The sequence below is a fragment of the Manacus candei genome, unplaced genomic scaffold (assembly GCF_025592945.1).
Source record: "Manacus candei isolate 608988 ecotype Guabito, Panama unplaced genomic scaffold, ASM2559294v1 h1tg000014l, whole genome shotgun sequence".
Classification (NCBI taxonomy): Eukaryota; Metazoa; Chordata; class Aves; order Passeriformes; family Pipridae; genus Manacus; species Manacus candei.
In genome coordinates this window covers 46,859,542-46,883,915 of record NW_026138062.1, presented here as the reverse complement: position 1 = coordinate 46,883,915, position 24,374 = coordinate 46,859,542, and the positions used below count along the sequence as shown (strand labels likewise).

At 45.0% G+C, this 24,374-nt stretch overlaps 1 protein-coding gene across 1 annotated transcript; it reads right to left on the bottom strand.

The window, feature by feature from the left end:
* Positions 1–20,917: 20,917 nt before the first annotated feature.
* Positions 20,918–23,783, bottom strand: FZD4 (frizzled class receptor 4). Its single transcript, XM_051779281.1, has 2 exons — positions 23,535–23,783; positions 20,918–22,408 (listed from the first exon to the last, which is right to left on the bottom strand). The coding sequence occupies exons 1-2, from the start codon at positions 23,664–23,666 to the stop codon at positions 21,080–21,082; spliced, it is 1,461 nt and encodes a 486-aa protein (XP_051635241.1). The 5' UTR covers positions 23,667–23,783; the 3' UTR covers positions 20,918–21,079.
* Between the last annotated feature and the right edge of the window lie 591 nt (positions 23,784–24,374).

Sequence of the window (24,374 nt, the reverse complement as noted above, 5' to 3'; positions counted from 1 at the left end):
CATCAGAATTATCAATAACCTGGGAACGGGGACACTTTCCTCTGACTTAATGGAGCAACCTAAATTTAAGCTTTTGGTCTGAATTAGGCAGAGTTGGAGCTTACAAGATACTCTTCGCGTCCGAGATGCATAGTATGGTCAACCTGTTGTTCTGGGTCAAAAGTCGATCAGTTTTGACCAGTGAAGTTGAGGAGAAGTTTACAAAAAAATTTGAGAGGCCTTTGGAGTTTGATTCACAGATACGAAAAAAAGTTCATACCAGCAGCTTTTTCCAGTTCTCAGATTATAACCCACTGGGTAATTGCTGACTTGTTTGAGTTCTGACCCTGGGTGCTATCTAAAAAAAAAATAAAATCTTTGTTTTACTCGCTTCATGTCCTCAGCTTTGGAAGTGGATTTCAATTTACTAAACAATCTGTTGAAGTTAGCAACACAAACATACACCTGATTCCCAGGAAGAGCACAGGCTCTTACCTAATTATATTCTCTGTGCTGAGTCGGAGGGCTCCTGAGCCTTTCAACAAGTAGCTTTGCTTAGTGATATTTGGCACTGAGTCTTGATGGACAGGATTTTGCTGTCCTACAAATAGCACAGGGACTTGAGACCAGCAATGGTAAAAACTCATGAACAGACTGGTTGCCCACAGAGGAATACAACACCCTGCAGAGAGCTCGAGCATTTGTATGTTGTATTTTTCATTATGCTTGCTTAATGTTAGGACCAGCTGCCTTTAAATAGCATAATTAATTTCTAAAGGTGTAATGCTATGCTGGTTAAGCTACTTTGTCACAAAATTAATAAACACAGTCCACATACAAAACTAATTTCTTCTGAAGTATTTTGTTCAGTTTTCTTGTAGACAGGCATGTCAAGCATCACCAGTGCCCCCACTTCTGCTTTTTAAATAATTTCTTAAAGCTTCATCTCATATAAATACGTAAAATGGACTGTATGACTCATAAGTAAAAAGAAAGAAACGCAGGTATATTTATGTAGCAAAATTCAACAGACTTCAATTTTAGCTGTCAAGGGCTCCATATAGAAAGCAACCTTATCCCAGAAGGCTTCCTTCTGCAAGTTTAATTGCAGACTTCTGACAATTTATTCCCTAATTGGAGTACAGCAAGTTCTGTTCATTTCTCCTGTCCTTTTAATGCTGACTTCTGGGCACTTCCCATGTGAAATCATCCAAATAGATTTGCAAACTCTTGTTTTCACACAAAGACAGCGCTCTGGGATCCTGGCACCTACATGAGACAAATACCCACCAGTGCTTCCAAATCAGAGGAGCTTACTATGCTCTCTGTCAGATCACTGCTGCACTTGGTGGCCTTAACTGAAAGGCAGAAAGGAAAAGACAGCGTGCCATATAAAAAGGTGATGTAAAGGAGGAGTGATGTTGAGATGCAGTGAGATTAAATGATTGGCTGATGGTCACTCCATAACAGGACTGTACACCACAACCAAACTGGTGTTCCATTCTGGGATAAAGACCTCATCTCACACTAGCAAAACTCTTGACAAAATGCCATAAATGCAAGCACAAGTTATTGAAGCTGAATGCAACTCTTGCTTGCATCGCGAAATGACAGCCTCCTCTCTTATTTTGTTACATGCTTCCTGTCCTTGTATGCCAAATCACAGTGAACCATAGCAGCGAGCCCACTTAGTTTCTCTCAGAGTGAAAATCAAAATGATGTTTCATTTCATTAAACTGCTAGAAAGAGACAGAAAAGCTATTAGGCTGTCTGAAGGCTTATGCCAGGAAGCAGCACGCTGTGAGCTCCCTGTGCTGACTTCAGTTTTCTGAACACAGTCTGATAAGCGAATGGGCTCAGGAGCTCCCTCTGAAATGATGGGAGGATGGGAACAAGTGATACTCAGGCATGTCAAGCTCATCTGCTATTGTCATCATTATTTCTCTGGTGCCAAGTCTGTCTGATGTTAGACAATAGAGCTTAAATTCACCCATGATGTAACTCTGCCAAAGGCCAACACAGCTCTGCCACTGGAGGGATTAGTCCCTCCTAAATCTTTTTCAGAGTGTTAGATGTGCTGCAGCTGATGTGTTAATGACTTCTGACATATGCTGCAGGACTGTCCTTGCAGAGCAGCTCGCAGGGAATCTCTCAAACAGCTCAATTGCTGTTAATTTACATTACTGGGAGGTGGTGTGCATTTCCCACATGTCATCTTGAAAACAGATGGCAAAAAAAGCTTTACTAATGAAGTGTATCACAATGGGAAGCAGCTGATCCACACAGCCTCCCAGTGAGGGTAATCCCAGGTCCAGCAGTAGAAAAGTAAACAGAGGGGCTGTCTGAATGTGGGCATGTGGACTGTGTTAAAAGAGAACAGGAGACCTGCAGGGTGCTTGGTATCATGGAAGAGGATTCTTCAGGGATGAAGTAAATGTTTGAGCTGCCTCCTTTCTCACTGACGCAACCTAGATATATGAAATCTCCATCATAATCCTGGCTGAACATGACAATATAAACTCATAGCAATGCTTTTAAGGACCATTTCTCTGAAATGCTGGATTAATGATCTGTGTGGAAATTACAGTATGTAAAGTATTCATCACTTTTCCTTTTGTGGAGAAGCCAAGAACCATGGTTTAACTTCAGCCGGCAGCTCGGCCTTACATAGCTGCTTGCTCACCCTCCACTGGTGGGATAAGGAAGAGAACTGGAAAAGTGAGAAAACTCATGGGTTGAGATAAAGACAGTTTAATAGGCAAAGCAAAAACAAAACAAGGAATTCATTTGCCACTTTCCATGAGTAGGTAGATGTTCAGCTATCCTCAGGACATCAGGATTCCATCAAGTAATGGTGATCTGGGAAGACAAACGCCATAACTCTGAATGTCCCCCACTTCCTTCTTCTCTAGCCTTATCTGCTGAACATGATTCCATATGGTCGGGAATATCCACTGGGGTTGGCTGTCCTGGCTGTGTCCCCTTCCCAACTCCTTGCGCACCTTCAGCTCCCTTGCTGGTGAGGGGGGTTGAGGAGCAGAAAAGGCCTTGATGCTGTGTGAGCATTGCTCAGCAATAGCTAAACTATCCCTGAGTTATCAACACTGTTCCCAGCACAAATCCAAACTATGCTCCATTATTAACGATTATGGAAAACATTAACTGTATTCCAGCCCAAACCAGCACACAGTGCTTAAAACATGAATCAGAGAAGCCCACTTTTGGAAAATACACCACAGAAAGGGAAAAGGTTTGAAACTCTTAATAACATCATTGAAGGATATGTGTGAAACTTAACCAGAAGCGCTGGCTACAACACCCATTAGGCATGTGAGAGAAATATTAAATTTTCCTGTGGCGTGTGCACAGACTGTACAGAGACACCTGAGGAATATGGATGCTGTATGATGGTTTGCCTTATGTATGCTGTATGATGGTTTGCCTTATGAATATACTTTTTCAAGTCAATCTGAAAAGTCAATCCTGCAACTCCAATCTCCTGCCCTTGGCATGCTGTGCTGAGCCAGGCCATGGCTCTGGTGACATCCGGAATTGTCCCACCTTTGGTCCTCTCCATGGAGGCAGGGTACAGCCAGGCACGGGCTCTGCCTCCTCCCCAGGGTTTTGTCAGGACTGTATGGTTTCTGGCAGCTGCCAAAAGCAAGGGACTCTCGCTGCTTCCTGGGCTGTGGGACAGGGTGGCTTCTGTGGGACAGCTGTGACACCTAGTGGTGACACATGCGAGGTCCCGGGCAGCCAGCAGCTGCTCCCACGACACTCGGAGATCACCTCACAGGTCTTCAGAGCCCACCAGGTATGGGGAAAGGGCATCAGCTTTTTGTAAGAACACCAATGAGAGCATCAGAACATATTTTTAAAGGATCTCCGCATATTTAGGAAGTTTTGCTCTGCTTGGACGCCCTGCCAGCCTTTTGAGGAATCCTGTTTCCTGGTGTCACCCTCCTGATCCACACACTGACAATCCCTGTGAGCCAGCCCCCCTGCAGCGGGCACACAGCAACCACTCAGAAACCCATCTGCACACCTTGAAACCAGTCTAGATGATGGTGGTAGGTGCTGGGTTGGATCTAACATCCACACTAGCCTCTGTGCAATAACCTGTGGTCTTCATCTCACTTAGAGTCAAAAAACTTGTGCTCAGGCTTGATCTAAGCAAGTTTGGGATGTTCTGCATGGTTTTTGGATTTTGTGTCCACATGGCCTTGAGTCTCTGCAGTCCACCTGCAGTTTTGTCAGGCAATGAGTGCTGTGATAGTACTTCTGAGCTGTAACTTAATCCCAGGCTCAAATGGTGTGGACAATAAACTCATGAACTTGTACTGGTAGGTTTGCCCTTTGACTCGGCAAACAGTTTGTGTATCACAGTGGGTGGTTTACTTTCCAGAATCTTATCCCTAATACTATACTAATTTTTCCAGCAATGAGATGAGCTGCTGGTCTTGATTATTCTCCTAAAATATTATTTTAATATCCTAAATTTCACTACAGAGTGTAATAGTAGACATTTCTGTTGGCAACCTCATCCAGGCATTCAAACACAAGGAAAAAAACTAGGGGACTTAGATGTAGCAGTACTGGGAAGTGAAACATTAAACTTCTAGTTTGCAGGCATTCAGAGTGGGTTCTAAATGCCTGTTTTAGGTCAGATGCTGTGGTGATCCTGTGATTACAAAATCATAAAATCATAGAATGGTTTGGGTTGAGAGGAATCTTAAGGATCATCTTGTTCCCCTCCCACTGCCATGGGCAGGGATAGCTTCCACTAGACCAGGTTGCTCCAAGCCACATCCAGCCTGACCTTGAACACTTCCAGGGATGGGGCACCAACAACTTTTCTGGACAACCTGTTCCAGTGCCTCACTATCCTCTGAGTAAAGAACTTCTTCATAATACCTATCTAAATCTCTCCTCTTTTAGTTTGTCAGCTGACTGAAGACATGCACATGAGCCATGGACAGAGACAGGACATTCTCTCTAGGTCTAGTTGTGTTTCCCACCATAGGTCTATTTGGATCACAGCAACCCCAGGCAGTGCTACAGGCTTGGGGCAGGGTGGCTGGGGGTACTGGTCAACAGTGACATGAGCCAGCAGTGTGCCCAGGTGGCAAAGAAGGCCAATGGCATCCTGGCTTGGATTAGCAATAGTGTGGCCAGCAGGATCAGGGCAGTGATCATTTGGTGTACTTGGCACTGGTGAGGCTGCACCTCAAATCCTGTGTTCAGATTTGGGCTCCTCACAACAAAGACGACATTGAGGTGCTGGAGTGAGTCCAGAGAAGGACAATGGAGCTGGGGAAGGGTCTGGAGCACAAGTGAGGAGCAACTGAGGGAGCTGGGGTTGTTTAGCCTGGAGAAAGGAGGGTGAGGGGGGAACCTTATCACTCTCCACAACCATCTGAAAGGAGGTTGTATCCAGGTAGAGGTTGGTCTCTTCTCCCAGGTAACAAGCAATAGAACAAGAAGTGGCCTAAAATTGTTCCAGGGGAGTTTTAGACCAGCTATTAGGGCAAATTTCATCAAAAGAGTGGTCAAGCATTGGAACAGGCTGCCCAGGAAAGTGGTGGAGTCACCATCCCTGGAGTTACTTAAGAAGTATAGTTGTGCTGCTTAGGGACATGGTTTAGTGGTGGACTTGCAGTGCTGAGTCAGTGTTGGACCTGATGATTTTAAAGTTCTTTTCCAACTTGAATGATTCTAAGATCCTATGATACATCCTAGGGCAGTCTTCCAGAACTGTGTGCCAGTGATCTGCGCTCCTCCACCCACATGAGCTACCACCCACTGTGCATTTATACGTACCACAGTTCATGTCCAGAACCTTCCCAATGCAGCCAATCACCTGCTATACTGAAGATGAGAAGCAAGTGCTGATGCAGCCAAGGAGATGTGTGTGAGATGCCAGAAAATCTCGGAAGCCTAAACCAGAGCAGAACTGCAAGTGAGCTGTGCATGCCTCGAGGGATACACTCAGTGCTCTGCAAGTGCTGGGTGAATCATTTACAGCCAATGGCAGTGTGATGGAGGTGCTGGGGCAGGTGGGAAGAGACAAATTAGACCATGGGAATGATGGACTACAGGTAAAGGTCACGAAACTCTGTAAATGTATGGTAGAGACTGAGTTAATGTGGTGAAAGATTTACAAGGCCTGATTAAGCACAGGAAGAGGGCTAGGGGTGGCAAATTTTGGACCAATATAAAAATTGACGGCCATTTATTGGCAGGAGATGATCAAGCCTGGCAGATCCTCAGTAGCAAAGAACCAGACCTTAGGCTCCAGTGTGAGAAGGGACTGACACCTTTGGAAGCCCCAGTTTGGACGGTCTATGGAAGTCTTCATGTCACAGACTGTCGCAGTCTTAAATAACTCTTAAAGCATTTCCTTCTGGCTCTCTGTGTAGGATGGCCCTGCTAAGGAGGTGCCTCAAAATGCCCAGAAATTGCATAAAGTAACATAGTTGAAAAGTATGAGGGAAAAAGTGAGGGAGAACAGCTTGGGAACAAACTTTCATACAGGCATTGTGAAAATGCCAGCAAATGGAAGAACTAGCTGAGGCATAATTCACACCACTGAGAGCAAAATGCAAATAAAATGAGTTGGTTGTGAGCATGGCAGCTTGCTGAAGTGAGCCATATGCAGCTGACATGCCAGACCCCTTATCAAAGGCCCTTTATTTGCCCAGAGCCAAGGCAGTGGGTGCATTTGTGCTACTGGGACAGAACAAGTAGAGGAATAAGTTTCAGCTCACCTATCAGTTGGTCCCACCTGTCAGTGGAGCATATGCAGGTTTTAGAGCTGAACACACTTTTGCCAGTAACCAAGTGAGCTCCTGTGTGCCTGGGGCAGGGTATTTGCAGCACTAATCTACAAAATGCTCATCCCTTAGACTTAAACCAGGAGAAAATAGTTCCAAACCTATCCTGAATCAAGACATGTTAGAGATTCCTATTCTCCAAATACCATTTTCTTTTAGTTGTGTCAGAAGCAATAAAAATTTCTCTTGACAATTTTTGTGGCAATAAGACTTATAAGTCATCTTTCCATGTCAGAACTTACACCAAATATTTTTACTTCTAAGCAGCGTAAATTGCCTTTGTAATTTCAAAAGTGTCAAGAGAACAAGGACCCAAAGGGTGGCTGGAAATGAATGCCACTGAGCTGGGATTATAGAAAGCAAAGAGGTAGAAAGAGTGGCATCTCTGAGCAGTCCCTCTCTGTTTGAAGACTTCATTTGCATATCCTGAAACTAGGTGAGATTCCAGGCATTCTTACTTTATTTGGCAAATTTTTTCCTCTTTCCAAGTAGTCAGCCCTGTGCCTTGGAATAAGGCTGTCCTTTTACTCCTGAGGGTCAACATCTTCAGTTGCTTCAGCAGGAAAGCTTTCTACCCAATCCATCAAACTGAACACTTAAAACATTTAATGTAAGTCTGAGCACCCTAGGACTTGGAGAAATGCACCTCTTGGTTCCCTCTGTAGAGGGGATGGGATAAGGTTGCTGTGTTCCTGCCCGTAGGACCACACTGCTTATGTGTAGCTGACCACAGGATTGGTTCACTATTCCTCATTCTTGGATTAATGTATAGTCAAAAAGGATCATGACAGATGCTAACTGGAACACAGGCTTTAATCTTATTTTCAGTTTTCAGATCCCCACAAATTTTCAAGACATGATGCAGGCTGCTGATGAACAGCAGACTTGTTTTCCTGTACTTGCTCTTGCAGGCATGGTGGAGGTTACATATAGGACTGAAGCAGTCTGTGGCCACCAAAGGAAAGGGGCTGCTCAGAAATTAGAAGCTCCTCTTGAATTTGCAGCTCTTACACTCTGATTTGGTGAGAAAAAAAAAAGAAAAAGAAAAAACGTGTTTCCTCATATTCAGGTGACACTTACTGTGTTTCAGCTTTATGCTCTGGTACTGTGCACCACTGAAAAAAGTCCGAGTTCACATTCTCTTTGCACCCTTCCTTCAGGTATTTATATACATGGATGAGATTCCTCCTGAGCCTTCTCATCTCCAGGCTGAACAGTCCCAGCTCTCTCAGTTTTCCCTTACAAGAGAGAGGCTCCAGTTCCTTGCACCACGTTTGTGGCCCTTTGCTGGACGGTCTCCCAGTGCAGGGACATACTGGAGAGAGTCCAGTGGTGGTTGATGGCATGGGGCTGCCTTGGCTCTGCTGCTGAATGTTGAATGCAGATTCAGAGGGGTTGTTTTCTCCAGGCTGATGTTCCCAGAAGGGAAAAGAAATCATTCCTTTCCCTTTCACTAAAGCTACCTTGATGAATGAGCAATAGCGAGTTAGTGGGCAATGAGGTCTGTCAAGCCCACATGCTGGTTTCTCACGTTTCAGTCAGTTGTTTTCACCTTTTGGCCAAATATAAATAACATGTTTCCAAGGGGCTTTGAGTCTGGTGATGTGGGAAGAACCACCTGTTAAAAAAAACACCAGGGAAGTTTTCCTGCTAATTTGTCAAAGGCAGAATTGTAATCTATCTTTGTGGAAAAAGGACCCTTGAAATCATTGAACCAACTCCTTGCTGGGGGGCTTAACATGTGACAAAAGTTACAGGAGCAGTCAGGAAACTGTGGCAGTTTATTAATGAGGGTTTGCAGCAGTTCACTGAGGGCTCTAAGGTCAGAGATGGTTTTCACTTCTTACTCTAAGGGAGTGACATCATGGGTTACAGTAAAATAAAGCTTTCCCTAGCTCTGATATGTTTGGTGGAAAGATCCATCCCAGACTGGGCAGGCTGGTGTTATTTAGCTGTGTAGGGTACACCAGCAGGACAACCCAAGCTTTTGGCTTTTGTTGCTTTGGGACACCCTTTTCCATCCATGGGAAGGTGGCCCAGCAGGCAGAAACTCTGGGGTATGCATCTGTGTATGGGCTGTGCCTGGAAGGACCATGCGGGAACGTGGGGAGAGAGTAATGCTGCCACAGCAGTGATATCCTCTGTCCCCTGGACACCCCCTCAACACCATGTGGGTCTGAGCAGCCCACTCACATTGCATACTGGGAGAGTCCAACCCACAGCCTTCCCTAAGCAGTGAACAGGGCCAAAGTCCTGCACCCCAAAGGAACTCAGGGCCTTCTACTTAATTTAGTGGCAGAAGCACGACTATTCTGCTTTTTCTCAACAGAAGAAATGGAGAATGGGAAATGGCTGAGCTCCATAGTGGATCTCTAGAATATCCAAAGTCTCAGCCCCAGTCTGGGAAGCATTCTGCTGGTCTTCAGGATCTAAAACCAAGTTTTCAGGGCTCACTGTTAGAAAAGACTTTCTGTTTAGAAATAGACAGAAATTAAAAGTCCAGCTATAGCACTGGTGGGATATCAGTGGGGTTTCAGGTCTCACCCAGTTATTTGCAGTGGTGATGTGACATCTCCATGTGGTGGCAGAACTCAGGCAGTGTTGCTCAGCCAAGCAGCCACAGTTCCCACTAGCACAAGTGCAAGCAGGTCCGTATCCTCGTAGAATGATGTTCCACTAGAGCTTTTGCAGTTAGAGGTTTTGCTGTCTTTGAAGAGATTATGGCAATTCTGCACAAGGTTATCATTAGGAGAACTTTTAAATTAAAAATACAAATATATACATATATGTATACATATGTACCCTGCACTTGCTACTTACCAACTTACGGTGTTTGTCCTCAGAAACAGAGGCTTCCATATCCAACTATTTCTCATGATAGATCTGGCCTATATCATCTTAACCTCAAAATCATTATGCTAAACAACAAATTGTAGGGAAAATTTCATGGCATAGATAAAGACAACACTAAAAATAACACATACAAAACGTACAGATGCCAGATGCTGGACATTTGGAACATTCTGTTTATTTACACACATAAAAATGGTATTTATTTGCTTAACCCAGTGCATGTTTTCTATTATTTTTTATCAACCCCAAAATCTGTTGCAAATGTTTCATGTGTCTTTCCAAGGATACACTAACTGTCGTTTGAATAAGCAAAGTGCATTTTCCTCCATCCCTGCCTCTCCCATAGACTTTGTCTGGAAATGCCCATGAGGAACTTCTGTTTGCAAAACTAGTCACAGAAAGATAGCGGTGTGAATTCTGTCCAGCAGTGTTTGCACAAGCACTGGTGGCAGAACTAACACAAACACTCTTGGGAATTTGTTTCTGCAAGGTTAATGTCAGACATGATTTATTGAGGCCTTCCTCCTGCTCACCAATACAGCATCCATCAAGTGAATAAACAGCCCCCCCCATGATTTGCTCTAAGACTGGTCAGTGAGCAAACACTTCATTTCAGAGTCAATATTTTGGGAATAATCAATCAGATTATATTTATTGCCACAAAATTTAGGTTAAAATACTTTGAATCAAGAGTTAAAATCAGAACATTTTGAAGATAAATTGAAGGTAAATCCATTTTTTCTGGTTGGTGTGGTAAAGTTGTTTAGCAAAGTTGGTGAGATAGTTGATCCAACTAAAGTTACAGTCACATTATGCAGAATAATTTAAAATCCCCCATTTTTTAATTTATTTTTTGTGAAATGACAGAAATGAATATGTCTGTCCTCATGTGTTCCCATTTCAAAAAGAAATAGGATTTGCATGGTTTTGTCACACATTTGTGACATGAAAATGCCCCCTCTAATGTTTTCACCATTACTTCTTGTTCCAGAGAGTTTGATACTTCTTTTTCTTTGTTTGTTTCTCTCTTTCTTTCTTTCTTTTTTCTTTTTCTTTATTTTTTTTCTTTCTTGCTTTCTTTTTCTTCCTTTCTTCCTTTCTTTCTTTCTTTTCTTTCTTTCATTTCTTTTCTCTATTTTCTTTATGAAGTGTACACTGAAATGAATTCTTCCGTTTCCATCATGTAATAAGTATAGAAATCAGGATTCATAGGGCCCTGCTGAATTGCTGGTAGAGCTCCCAAAAGCAAGGTAGCCCTCAGAGAATTTAATTTATACATTCTAATCACAGCCAAACCCACTTTCTCTCACCCTCAGCAGATTGTAGGTGGTTTAAAGAATCAAAGAGGAACCTGAGATAGTGGCTTAAAGCTGGCAAGTACTTCTGAGTCAGTATTCCTCTCAGATTGAAATTAAATGCTAATTTTGCCCTGGTCAGATGCCAGTTTAAAGTGTTCTTGTCAGTGTGAGAACATGATTAGAGCATGTTAAGCCATAAATAAGAAAGGGATAAAGGGTGTTAAGTTTATGGTTGGACTTGATGATCTTAAGGATCTCTTTCAACTCAAATGATTCTATGATTCTCTGATCAACTGTGCACAGACATGCACTTGGCAAATGGCTGCATTTATGGAAAACCTTTCAGTTTTTGGCCCTGCTGGCAGCTCCTGACCCTTCAGCTCTGCCAAGACCTGGGTGCTGTTCCATCTGCTTTGTGCAGTGATTCCCAGATCAGTTTAAACACCCCACGCCCTGGAGGTGTCCTGCGCTGTCCCTTTGCTGGCAGCCCTGTGGGAGTGCTGAGCAGCCACAGCTGGCCTGGGACAGACCTGCCCACACTCTGGGGCACCTTGGAGCTCTCCTTCCATGCTGTTCTGTTTTGCATCTCTCTGGTGTCTTCCCGCCTCCTTCCTCTGCTCTAAAGGGTTCAAGTCCAGTTTGCTTTCCAACCCCTGAGACAGGAGTTTCTAAGGGTTGTCTATGTGCATGTCTGCTTGAGTTAAAAAAAAAACTCTCAGTCAAATTTGTGTTTAAATTCATAGATGAACTAGAGAAGTTAGATGGAGAAAGGACTTTTCAGTATTTTTTCTTTAATAAGGCAGATTCTTAACCTCATCTTGTGGAACAATTCTCCTTCTTTAAGTGTAAGGTGATGAGCCAACAGGTGCAGTAGGGAATGGGATGTGAAGTACCAGGTTTTATTTTTGGTGGGAAACTATTCACATGGAGATTCTTCTCCTGCTCACCCTACTCTGTGTGCCTCTTTGGATCAACAGATCCTCAGACCTCTTAGTCTTTCTTCTGTTGCCTGAAGATTAGTTAAGTTCTTCTACACATCTTTTAAACACCCCCAGGGATGGCAACTCAACCACTTCCCCGGGAAGCCTCTTTCACTGCTTGATAATCCTTTACAGGAAGAATTTTTTACTAATGTCCAATCTAAACCTCCCTTGGTGCAATTTAAGGCCATTTCCTCTTGTCTTATCATCACTCATGTCCAAACAGCCCTGACAGCTCCTGGACCCTACTCTGTCTATCCTAGTTCACCATGGCTGGGTCATCTCTTTTGTGACACAAGACAACGGCTTACCAGCAGATTTGGGAATAGGGTTGCAAACTCCTGGTAGGAGTGCAGGCTGTCAGAGGGAGTTGTGGGGCTAGAGAGTACAGCTACTGGAAAGGCCACTCAAGAGAAGAGGACTGGGCTCTTAGACTTGACTTTTCACAGCCAAAATAAGAAAAAGTACCTGATATCCGGAGGAGAGAGGGAGGAAGGGATATGGCCCTGTGCAGCCTCCTGGTGTATTCCAAAGGTAGCAGGGCTCTGGCAGAAGCAGATGCTGGTCTCAGGCATTTTGGAGAGCGAGGGACCTTGAGAGCTCACAAAAGTGAAACCCAGCTCATCCTATGACAAACAAAGGGCTGGCTTTGCTGATGCTGACAGGGTGAATTACTGGTGCTTCAGGATAAGGCCTGCCCCTTTCCCTGCTTTGGTTATAAAACCATTCTCCAGGGAGGCAGGGATGGCTCCTCCCTTCTTTTGGCTCTTCTCGGGCCACAGCTGTAGAAACACGATTGTTTTGTGAGGGGAATGGTATTATTGTTTGTCATAACTTTTATATGCTGGGGCCTCTGTAGCTGATTTTTTTTCAGTGTTTTATATATATATATATATATATACATATATATATATATATATATATATATATATATATATATATATTCCCTCCTCCTCTAAGAAGCCTCTTCTGCATCTCTAGGCCTCTCCCACACCCCTACCTTTAAAGATGCTACAGTTGTATTGTGGTTCTTTTGTGTGTGCTTTTTGCTTTCTTCCTGAGGCTGACAGCCTTTTGCACAACTGCCAAATGGCAGCAGAAAGAAGAAAGGCTGTCATTCCAGGCTGGAGGCTTTCTTTTCTGCTGTGCTCACCCAGGTCTTTTTTTTTTATAAAAATAAATAGTGTGAGGCCAAGGAAGAGGTCCTGTTAAGTCTTTCAAATGACCTTTTTGGACTACATATGCTGCTGGCTTCTGCCAAGAGCAGCTTTCCTCACCACAGCAGGGGACAGATGTCCCATTGGCCCTTTTGCCATTCTACTTTACCAGGTCTTTTTTTTTTGTCCATGAGCACTGTTATCAGCCCTCCAGTAACCACGTCAGTCTTGATCTCAGGGCTGAGAGAGAAGGAGAGATTAGGAGAATCATAGAATCATAGAACGGTTTGGGTTGGAAGGGACCTTAAAGATCATCTTGTTCCACTCCCCCAGCCATAGGCAGGGACACCTTCCACTAGACCAGGTTGCTCAAAGCCCCATCCAGCCTGGCCTTGAACACTTCCACAGCTTCTCTGAGCAACATGTTCCAGTGCCTCACCATGTTACTGTGCCTCACAGTAAAGAATTTCTCCCTAATATTTAATCTAATCTCTTTCAATTTATTAAACAGAGGGTGAGCTTGTGATTTCCTTAGCTAATGCACTTAGTACAAACCATCCTGTATAGCCCAGAGCTGGTAGATGTGCTGCTGGACAAAGCCTTCACCACCAGCAGCTCAGGTACCTGCCCTGCTTTGCCCTCACTTTTCCATGGGCTGTTTTGGAGCTTTGATGGAGGGAGGGGTGGGTGGTCCTCCTGTTCCTGTACACCATTGCCCCTGAACACCTGAGTAAGGGGTTCAATATCAGGAGCCAGGAAGAAAGCCAGGGTGGTAAGGCATTGGCACAGTCTGTTCAGAGAGGGGGTGGATGCCCCATCCCTGGAAACAGTCAAGGCCAGGTTGGACACAGTTCTGAGCAACCTGACCTAGTTGAAGCTGTCCCTGCTCATTGCAGGCGTGTTGGACTAATGACCTTTAAAGGTTCCTTCCAACCCAAACAGTTCTATGATTCTATGAAAGTCTATGGTGGTGTTGATTTTACCAAGGAGACAACCAGCCCTCCCAGGAGAATGCAGCGGGAGTCGGAGTACAGCCTGGCAGGGCTAGGGAGCAGGCAGAGGTGAGGAGCCCCACTCCGGTAGCTGCTCCCACTTTATGCCCCAGCCTCTCAGTGCTACGAAAATCAAATCGAAAATCAAATCCGTCCAGGAATGGCAGAACACAAGGGGAGCAGGGTTGTGAGCGGCATCGAGCAGCTGGGGCCAGGGTGCAGCTGCCACTAGATGTCAGCCATTCCTTGCTGCAAAGCAAAAGACTTTAAAATGCAAGAAAAATCCCTGAAAAGACCTAATTGCTGCTTTTCCATGGCACCCCTTTTATCATCCGTTACCACATAACTGAGTGAGAGCGTCTCTGAGTTGCTTCGGAAGAAAACACTTAATCCATTAAGACATTTACTGTCAGGCTGTTTCTCTGCATAAGAGTATTTTAAAACTTAATATTGTAGAAGCAGAAGCAGATTGCCGAATGATTGCACCTATTTTGCAGAAAGGATGTTTTTCCCTTTCTCAGAATAAACTCAGGAAATGAAAGAACCAGACAGGAAACTAGCTAAATGCTGATGGAAATATGAAATGAAGATATTTATATTGCCAGTGTATCAACAAGCCATGGGTAATTGTTCGGGGTATTTGGTTTGGTTGGGGGTTTTTTTGTTTGTTTTTGGTTTGTTTTTTTTTTATGTTTTAAACCACTGATTTAAAAATGGACAAAATTAAAATCTCCCTTCCCTGAGCACTCTGAAGTTGGTCTAATTAATAAGCATTTTTGCTTCTGGCAAGAAAACACACTAAAAAAATCAAAGTTACAAATTACAGTAAACTTTGTGTACAATAATACTTGCCTTTGGAATTTAACCTGTTTCCTCTGGTATAGTACCTAATATCTGGCACATAGGAGTTCCCTGCTCCCCCCAAAGCTAGGAAAAGAGAAGAACAGTTTCTGAGTGATACCTTAGTATGTGAGTCCTCATTTGCTGCCACTGCCCTCTCAGCCACCTTTGTGCTCTTTCAGCCCCGTGATGACTGTTTGGTAGGCTATTTCCAGAGCATAAAACAAAACATCTGGTTGCTAACAACACAAAGCTGTTACAACAGCTGGAGTCTGCCAGGATGTGCAGGACCTCTGGCCAGAAATCATTTCCCAGCTGCAAGAAATAGAAGTGATACAAGATCCATTGTACCAGCTTAGCATCAGATGGGAGCTGCCTGGCCTGCACCCATCCTCTCTTCCATTCCTCTTGGAGAGGTGCAGCAAGACGGCAGGATGCAGCTCCAGCCTGGACTGTGCTCTACCTCATTTCTGTTGCAGTCAGTGTTGGCTTTGCAAACACGAAGAGATGCTTTGCTTTGCACTCATGCTACATTAATATTGGAACCATCCTAGGCTGAGAAAGAGGCTGCAAACTCCTGGCCTATATTATGAGCCAATTAGTCTGAGTGTGTCGAAAAGGGCACTGTGGAGTATCAGTGTGACACAGCTGCTATGGGGCTGCTGTGAGGGCATTCACCTATAGGTGAGCAGTTCAAAGCTGGACTCAGTCATCCCAGTTAAAGAGTCACACTTAGGGAGTTACCAACAGCCCTACTGAAGGCTTTGTTATTTTAGCCGAGGCTGGGGAAGCTGGAAGTGGTCAGGTAGTTGTCACTTCTCTCTCTTCCATTCCTACAACCTTGCAGGTAGACACAGCTCTGGCCTGATGGGGATTATGGTGCAAGAGGGCTTGAGGAGCAGCTCCATAGGATAATGCCTGCAGGACTCAAAGCAGTGTAGGCCAGACCACTGCTCCCCCTGCAAATCCTGATGCCTCACTTGCAACAGTACAGCCCTAGGTGTGTCTGCCACAAGACCCCTGACATGATCCAAGTTAAAACTAAACCTCCATCATAAAACAAAGCAAAAACCTTTGGTGTTTATTTTTATCCCGGATCTTCTTGCTGATCTGCTTTGCAGCACCACACAAGTCATTGTACTGGCAAAGTGAAGGAGCTGAAATGCAGTGCCATTATGGGAATGAGCGGCTGAGGACAGAGGAGGTGTGGTGGAAACTCCACCACTGAAGCCAAGGTCTCATGACTCCATGTTTTCACATTACTGGAGCTTAGGCTGCTCCTGATTTCTGGCAGCACAAGTCTGGTCTCCTTTGCTATAAACTCCCTAATATTTGCCTTCTTTAAAAGATAGATTTAAAAAAAAAAAAAAAAAAGACAAAACCAACCAATCAAAAAAGCCAAGGCTAAATAGCAAAACAACCACAGAAAGGCCTTATAAAGGCTAATTTTTTTAGTTTTGTATGCAAATACATACTCCCCCCAATAGGTAAACCTGGGCTGATTTGTCATCCCAGTGGTTTGAGGAGGTTGTTCACCATTCAGAGCCACTCCAGAAATCTCCTGTCACTTCATAGGTGATGCTTGGAGACCCCTTCTGTGAAGGACATGTGTAAAGGCAAGCAGCCATAAGAGACCTGGAGCAGCCAACACTGTCTGGTATGCCACACCTGAGATTCTCTCGTGGTGTGAACAAGAGGGAGATCCTGCTCCCTTTCCCAGAAGCTCTTTTATGTTTGCTACAGTTAACAGTAGCTTTATTAAAGATTCCTTACGATAAGTTTCAGAGATCTCATTAATCACCAACCTGAGAACATTACAATGATGAGCTGCAAAAGGCATGAGCAAATCACTCACAATTACCAGTTTTAGGTGCTGCTCTCCAAAACTTGATTAGCTACAGATGCACAGGTGATATTTCCTACTGTCTTCTTTATAGCACACCCTCGCTATTATCCACTCTAGTCTGATTTAGGTTCTTATTAGAATAACATTGTGCTAATTAAGTTATCGCACACACAGAATGTTTCATGATGGAGATGATTAAGTGGGTTAGATGACTAATATTGCAAACTGTCCAATCAGTGTCAGAGAAACTGGTGAGGGATGCACACAAAAATGAACTCCTTGCTGTCACCATACATCCCAACTGTGAACAGAAATGAAAAAAAGCAATGAAAAGCGGAGCAATAATAAACTTATTTTTTAGAAAACCATTGCTAGAAAATGTAAACATTCCATTGAAACTGTTCTCTGAATGGCTGAAATCACTGAAATCGCCCATAGGAGCGAACTCATTTCAAGTACATTACTAAGATTAAAATTTGCCCCTTCCAAAAGCTACTAATATTTCTGATATATATATATGGAACAGGCAGGTGGTGACACTGCCCTCCTGTACCATATACCTTGAATTTGAATGCTCAGTGCATCTCTGGATGCACATATTCCATAATACCTGAAACAAAAGGGAGCCTTAGAGGAGGTGCTGCTCTTTTCAAGAGCCACATCACAGCAGTGCTAGAGCAGCAGATGGCTATGCTTTCATCTTGCTATCCTATTGGGATCCAGGGACATACTCAGACAAGCCTAAAGTTCCAGGTGCATCACCAGCCAGAACCTGGGACACGTGCACTGTCTTTGAAAGGGTTTCTGTCCACACCATGTGCAGAAGCATGAACATATTTTCACTGTTGCCCAATGATGTCTTGTTCTCTTATTCCTCACATTGCACATTTAGATCCAAATCATGCTGGATTAACCCATTCAAAGCATCATTTCATTCCAGCGTGAGCATTTCAGCCCTTCTTCCTTCAGGGGAAAAAAGCACTTCCAAAAAAATGCTGAAGCTAACTTAAGAAACAAACTTACCAAAAACGTGAGGGCTGCCAGGAATTCTTTAGTTATCCACAGAGGTTAAAGTTTTATTTTTATATAAAAATTAAATAGCAAATTTGCTTTGGGGTTTTTTTTACAGTGATAAATTAGAAATTTACAGTACATACATTGAAGTAGATATATTTTTTGTACACCCCAAAATAATCAGTGTCCATTTCCTTAAAATTCAGAAAAAGGAACTAACATGTCTGTTTAATGTAAGAGCTAAGCTTGTACCTCTCAGGTAGACACTTCCAGAACCTGCAGTGAGAAGAGCACATGCTGAGGGGGGAGATGGGAGCGGGGACTGCGTAATGCAAGGAAACGCCTGTAAAGTTTCTAGTTGTATAACCACAGCAACTGCGTTTCCAAGATAGGATTAGTCACACTGGGTTTGGCTTCAAATTCATAACAACGCTGAGATAAGAGAACCCAAGAGTTGCTGGTACCTACCCTATAACCACCAGTTTTTAGGCTAGCTGCTGTGACTTCCCACTCATACAGACATAAAGTGGAGCAAGGTAAATGCACATGGATGAACGCATTTATGGAATGGTTTAATTGCTGCAACAACTAATTTCACTTTGGGTCAGTACAGCTTGCCCCCAACTGCTGGGGGAAGATGTTTCTTCAGGAATAGCAGCTGGTGTCTCCCCCCAGCCCACCTCCTTCCCATCGCATTTGAGTCGCTCGCATGCTTTAAATGGGATGTCCCCCCAGGTCCCTCATAGGGCTACACAGTGCCATCCTCATCCAACTCACATCATCTCACAATACCAGGGGCATCCCTCTGTCACAGTTCACAGGGTCACAGGCAGAGATGCAAGGATTTGACAACAAGGTACTACTTAACATTCACTTCTGTATAAATAACGTGGTTAAAAACTTCATTTATTGAATCAGTCTGGTCAAACACGGGTCATATCAGCCAGGAAAGTATCCAAAGTGTTTCAGAGTGAGGAACACTTGAGTGAACATGACACCTTGACACAGCCCAATACCACTTTACCAAAAAAGACTCATACTGCATCCTCCCTCTTTGAAAGCCAACATATAGCTGCTTTTACATTCCTTGCTGCACCAGCACGAAGACTGCACGATGGAGAAGCTCAGCCACCTGAAGATCTCATACTTGCAGAACTCCTTGTCCACAAAGGCATAACCAGACCCAAACACAACACTAATAGCGAGAGACTTTATGGAGAGGATGAAAAGGCCTGGCTGGAATGGGGCGTTGACCAAGACAACGCTTATGAGTCTTGAGTAGAATGTGTCAAGTTGTCACTTGTGCTGCTGGAGAGGGAGCTCAGCCGTTAGGGTTTGGGTTTTAGTTTAAAAAAAGAAGTGCTCTAGCACATGTTTTGACACTGACACTGAAACAATACATGCTTGGACATATTAGTGTTCATTTCCAGAGCTGGAGTGAACTGTGGTTTGGGAAGCACATGGACACCTGTGTGAAAAGCAAGTACTTTAATAAAGCAGCATCTGTTCTCAGCTGCCCTTGAAGGTCGTGTGAGTTGGGACACCAGAGGGAATGCTCTGCAGCAGATCAGGTTCACACAAAGAAATGAAGTAAAACTTTAGAGCACACACATAAAACCAAAGGTCTTTCAAAGGGATAGAACATCAGAAGAGTGTTCTCTTAAGTGCTTCTGGGGTATTTCTATTTGTATCATCTTTCTTATTAGCCAAACAAGCCCCTGACACTAGGTTCAATCTCCCAATAAGAACAAGCTGATGCCTCCTCAAACAAGAGGATAAGAAAACTCAACAGTTGCTTTGAAACAACATTATTCACCAAGAAGTTGGATCCCTTTACAAAAACTGGAAAGGTCTTTGTTGTTCCTGAGGACTGAATGCCTGCTCACATTCTGTGTGTAAATATACATTAAAAAAAACCCTCTCCATAGCCACCAGTGAGCAACTGAAGCATCATTGTGAGGCAGTCAGCTGTACTGCAATGTCATGGGCTGAGAATGTTCTTTTAATTGGAACTGACACACATAATTATACAACTGATCTGTGTGAACATGAGGTTGCCAAGGAACTTAACATTTTGATTCTCCTCAGACTGGTGTCTGCAGAGATACCATCACACTGAACAAAATATATTAAGACTTAATTGCTTTATGCAATGGGTCTCCAAAGAGACAGGTAAGTTTACTTGGAGAAAACTGGTATTGTTTAAAGGTACCCTCAACTCCTTTTTTCTCTTTCCTTGAGGAAGGAACACTATATTTTAAGACTTTATTTAAAGTTATTAAATGCAGCAGAATAAAGTAGTCTTCTGGAAATAGCAGGAGCACCTGAAGGGACAGGAATGGAGGCAGATGGATAATAATAATTGATGTAGAAGATCATACACAGTTTCTCACTTTCTGCTGAGTCCTCTACATCTGACATTGGCCTTGAGTAAAGCTTTTAAAAAATTAGAAATATTCATAAAATCACAGAATAAATCAAGTGTGAAGGGATGCAGGGAGGTCCAAATTCCCATGTGGCAGAATCAACACTCAATTCAGACCAGGTTACAAATGGTAAAAAAAAAAAATGAGTTGAAATTATTATTAGGCCATCAGATGACTTCAAGAATAATCCTTACTAATACCTCACTAAATCCTACTCATCATGGGTAAAGCTCAGACCTGAAAGCCCACTTGCTATTTGTTGGAGGACTGATCCTTGGCTGACTTGTGCAGTGTATGGGAACAACAGAATTCCCCAGGGTATAAAGACATAATCCTCATCAAATGCTTCCTTCTCGATGCTGAACTAGGAAAGAAGACATCTAACTGAGGTCCTGGGTACTCCACCTTCTGGTAACTGGACACTAAATAAGCCCAGAATTTGGCCCTGGACTGCCTTTCCTCCATCAGCTATAAGACGATGAAAGAAAAACATCATCCTACAGCTGTGGGCTACAGCCCCTCAGCTTCTAAAGACTTCAAGACTTCAGTAATTGCATCCTGCTTTAAAAAATGAAAAAAAAAAAAAAAAAAAAAAAAAAGGAAGATAACACGTTTGTGTATTTCACAGCTTTTAAAGCCTCCCTGGGCTCTCCTATTTTGGGCAGCATGGTTTATGGCTATTGTATCTGCAGCATGATCTTTTTGCTGTTTATTCTTTAAGGCTTTTTTTTTTTTTTAATCCCCCAGAGAAAGGTTGTGTAACCGTCTCCCTATTCTATTCCCAAAATTTACATGGCAATGCTTACACACCATCAGTCCTTCACAGGAGAGCAGTCAGACCATTGGGGTGTCGTCTTTTTCTCAGACCACAGTCTCATTCCCTTTTCCGGGTTTCACCCAACCATCTCCTCTCTTCTCCCGTTTCACTTTCCCTGAGTTCACCAGTCTGTTCGAGCACTTCTGCCACGTGTGCAGAGTTTTGGCTGACCAGATCCACATACCTGATGTAATACCCACCAGAAGGGACATGAAAATTTTGAGCATCTCCACTGCCATATTGGAATCATCCGCTGAATAGCGGAAAATGGCCCAGTTGGAGATTTCATAGAAATAACAGGCGATGACACATGTTGCTGGGACAGTGTACAGCACTGAAAAAACACCAATTTTGACCATTAGTCTTTCCAGTTTGTCAGTTTTAGTTCCATCTTTCTGGAGATTAGACCTGATTTTAAATAAGGCCACGAGTCCCGCTGCAATGAATAAAGTCCCAATGACCAGGTAGGTAAAAAGCGGAGCGACGACAAAGCCTGTCAGCGCATCCAGGTTCTGGTTCCCAACATAGCAAAGGCCGGTGAGCTCATCTGCATCTACTAGTCTCATAATTAAAATGACGATGGTCTTCACCGCCGGGATAGCCCAGGCTGCAATGTGGAAATACGAGCTGTGCATTTCAATAGCTTCGTGGCCCCACTTGAGTCCCGCAGCCAGAAACCACGTCAGTGTCAGAATAACCCACCAGATGGAGCTAGCCATCCCGAAAAAGTACATCAGCAAGAAAATTATAGCACATCCTGTGTTCTTAAGACCTTCTTGGATAAGAACAGGTTCTGCTGCCTCTTCAAAATCACAGGATATCCTTTCCCGGCCCACAGTTAGCCTCACAATATAAGCAATGCTATAAATATTGTAGCACATGCTCAAAAATATGATTGGGCGCTCCGGGTAGGAAAATCTGGATGAATCAATCAGGAAGGTCAGGACTGTGAAGGCAGTTGAGATGAAGCAAAGACTGGCCCACACAGCCATCCAGATATCTGTGAATTCTTTAGCTGACCTGCTGTAGAGACCAGCATCGTAGCCACATTTCAGGACACAGTTCAAGCTTCTCTTCACCCAAATGTACTGATCTGAGTTAGACCCCATGCTGTGGCACTCTTCTCCAGGCTGCAAGGAGGTCTTGCTGTGAAGGGGAACCTCTTCATCTCCTGGGCCCTCCATGCACATGTGGTTGTGATCATTCTGGGGTGGGAATTTGCTGCAGTTTAGGCTGTCTGGCCAGGCAAATCCAAATTCTTTTAAAACGGGTTCACATCTTCTTTTGACAGAGAGGCACATGCCACCACAGGGACCTATGGGGATGTTAATCTTCTCTGTGCACATTGGGACGTAGACTGAACACAGGAAGAACTGGAAGAGAGAAACAAAAATCACAAGTGTGTCCAAGGAAAATTAGACAAGTTGATATATAACAAGTTTTCTTTTTTTGACTTTTTAGCAGTAATATTTGGTCTTTTGCCTTAAAAAACAGGAAGCAGCATAAAACAAATAAACTAAGAACAATAAAAACAAAAGAGAAAAAAATAACAATGTTGTCTTCTTCAGTTCAAATGTGGTCCGAAGCCAAAGCCTGAACGTTTTACTCCCTAGATTAGCTCTATGTAAATTTAGCCCATCAGTTTCAATGAAGCAAGTGGGATTTAGCCAGACTTGAAGCTCAAGGGTGCAATTTAAGAAAGCAGAAAAAACAAATTAAAGTGGCTTAAACAAATACATATATTTGTTCTGGGCATTGTCTGGATATTCCAGTTAAGAAACAAATAGAAAAAAAAAAAGGCATTTGTTGAACTACTTTGATTCGCGATCCTCCTAGAAGAATGTATTTCTTTTACAATCAGTTCACGCATGTATTTACAACGGTAATAAAACATTGTAGTTTTCTCCTCTTTTGAATAATCGCAATTCAGCGACGCGACACCGTGAGAGGAATTGCGTGCGGACTCGGGAACTCTGCCCCATGAAACAAGTTGGGTTTTGTTTGATGAAATCTATGCCCGTGGGGAGGACAGCGATCTTGCTATTCGCTTGGGAAAGAAATTTCCGCGGTGAAGTTCCCGGGGGGTAGGGGGAGGGTCCCAAGTCGCCACAGCTTCCTGCAGCCAGCTCCGCTCGTTCCGCGTGGAAGCGGGCGCGGCACCTGGGGCACGACCGGGACAGAGGGCAGAGCCTGGGAAAGCTCTGGGAGCCGCTGCAGCCTCCGCGGGAGCGCGGGTGGGGGGCACCGCGCTGCGCTCCTTGCCGCGGGCAGCCGGGACAACGCCGGGACGCCGCCGGCTCCCTGTCCCTCCACCCAACGTGAGCCGTGCTCTCCCCAGCCAGCCAGGAGCGGCACTGCGAGCAGGCGGGACTTTCAGGTTGGTTTTGTACTGAGTCGAGGGGATGGGGATGAGGATGGGGATGCTGGGGGACAGCAGCCGGCCCGGGGACCACACAGTCCTCGCCCGCGCACCCAGGTCCCCTCGGAGCCCCGACCCACCTGGAGCTGGCTGGAGCAGCCGTACTGGATGAGGGGGGTGAAGGTGGTGAGCTGCAGCTCCGCGTCCGCCTGCAGCTCGTGCCCCACCAGGTTGGGCATCTTGGTGACATTGTATCCCAGGTTCTGGCACATGGCGATGCGGATGGCGTCGCAGCGCCGCTCCTCCTCGTCGCCGAAGCCCCGCGCCCCGCCGAGCAGCCCCGCCAGCAGCACGGCCAGCAGCCGGGCGCGGCCGGCCGGCCCCCCGCCGCCCCCCGCCATGGCCCGCGCTGCGGCCCCGGCCCCGGCCCCGGCCCCGGCCGCGCCGTGCCGCACGGGCCGGCTCCAACGGGGCGGGCCGGGGGCGGCCCCGCTATTAAACAGCCTCGCCGAGAATCGGCCCAGGGGAGGGACGCGCCGCCCGGCCCGGCCCGCCCCGCGCCCCCGCCCCCGCCCAGGGAGCCCGCCCCGCCGCAGCGCCCCCGCGGCACGGCGCGGCAGGGGACGGCAGGGAAGGGGTCCTACCTGCGCCCCTCATCCGGCACCGAGGCGTTCGCTCCATGGGGAACGCCGACCCGCACCGCCAACCCCGAAAAGCGCACTTTCACCGTCTGCATCCCACCGCTCCTCGCAAGGACCCACTCCCTTCCTTCCTGGAAACCCCCTACCTGCACCCCCCATCCTTCATTCCTTCATCCCTCAGAAACTCAGGGAAGCCTTGCCTTCTCTCCCCACAACAGGTCCCCCCTTCCTTCCGTCCCGCCCCTGGGGGACGTCGTCACTGTTCCCAATGTTCCCACCATGCCTCCCCACCATGGGTGCTGGTCCCAGGGGTCCTGAAGTCCGGCTCCCCAGGGAATA

Bases quoted from the DNA above. Each gene is read 5' to 3' on its own strand.
- FZD4 (XM_051779281.1), bottom strand. From the start codon at position 23,666: ATGTGCCAGAACCTGGGATACAATGTCACCAAGATGCCCAACCTGGTG. The intron at 22,409-23,534 runs GTGGGTCGGGGC...TCTCTCTTCCAG, and splicing joins GCTGCTCCAGCCAGCTCCAG to TTCTTCCTGTGTTCAGTCTA.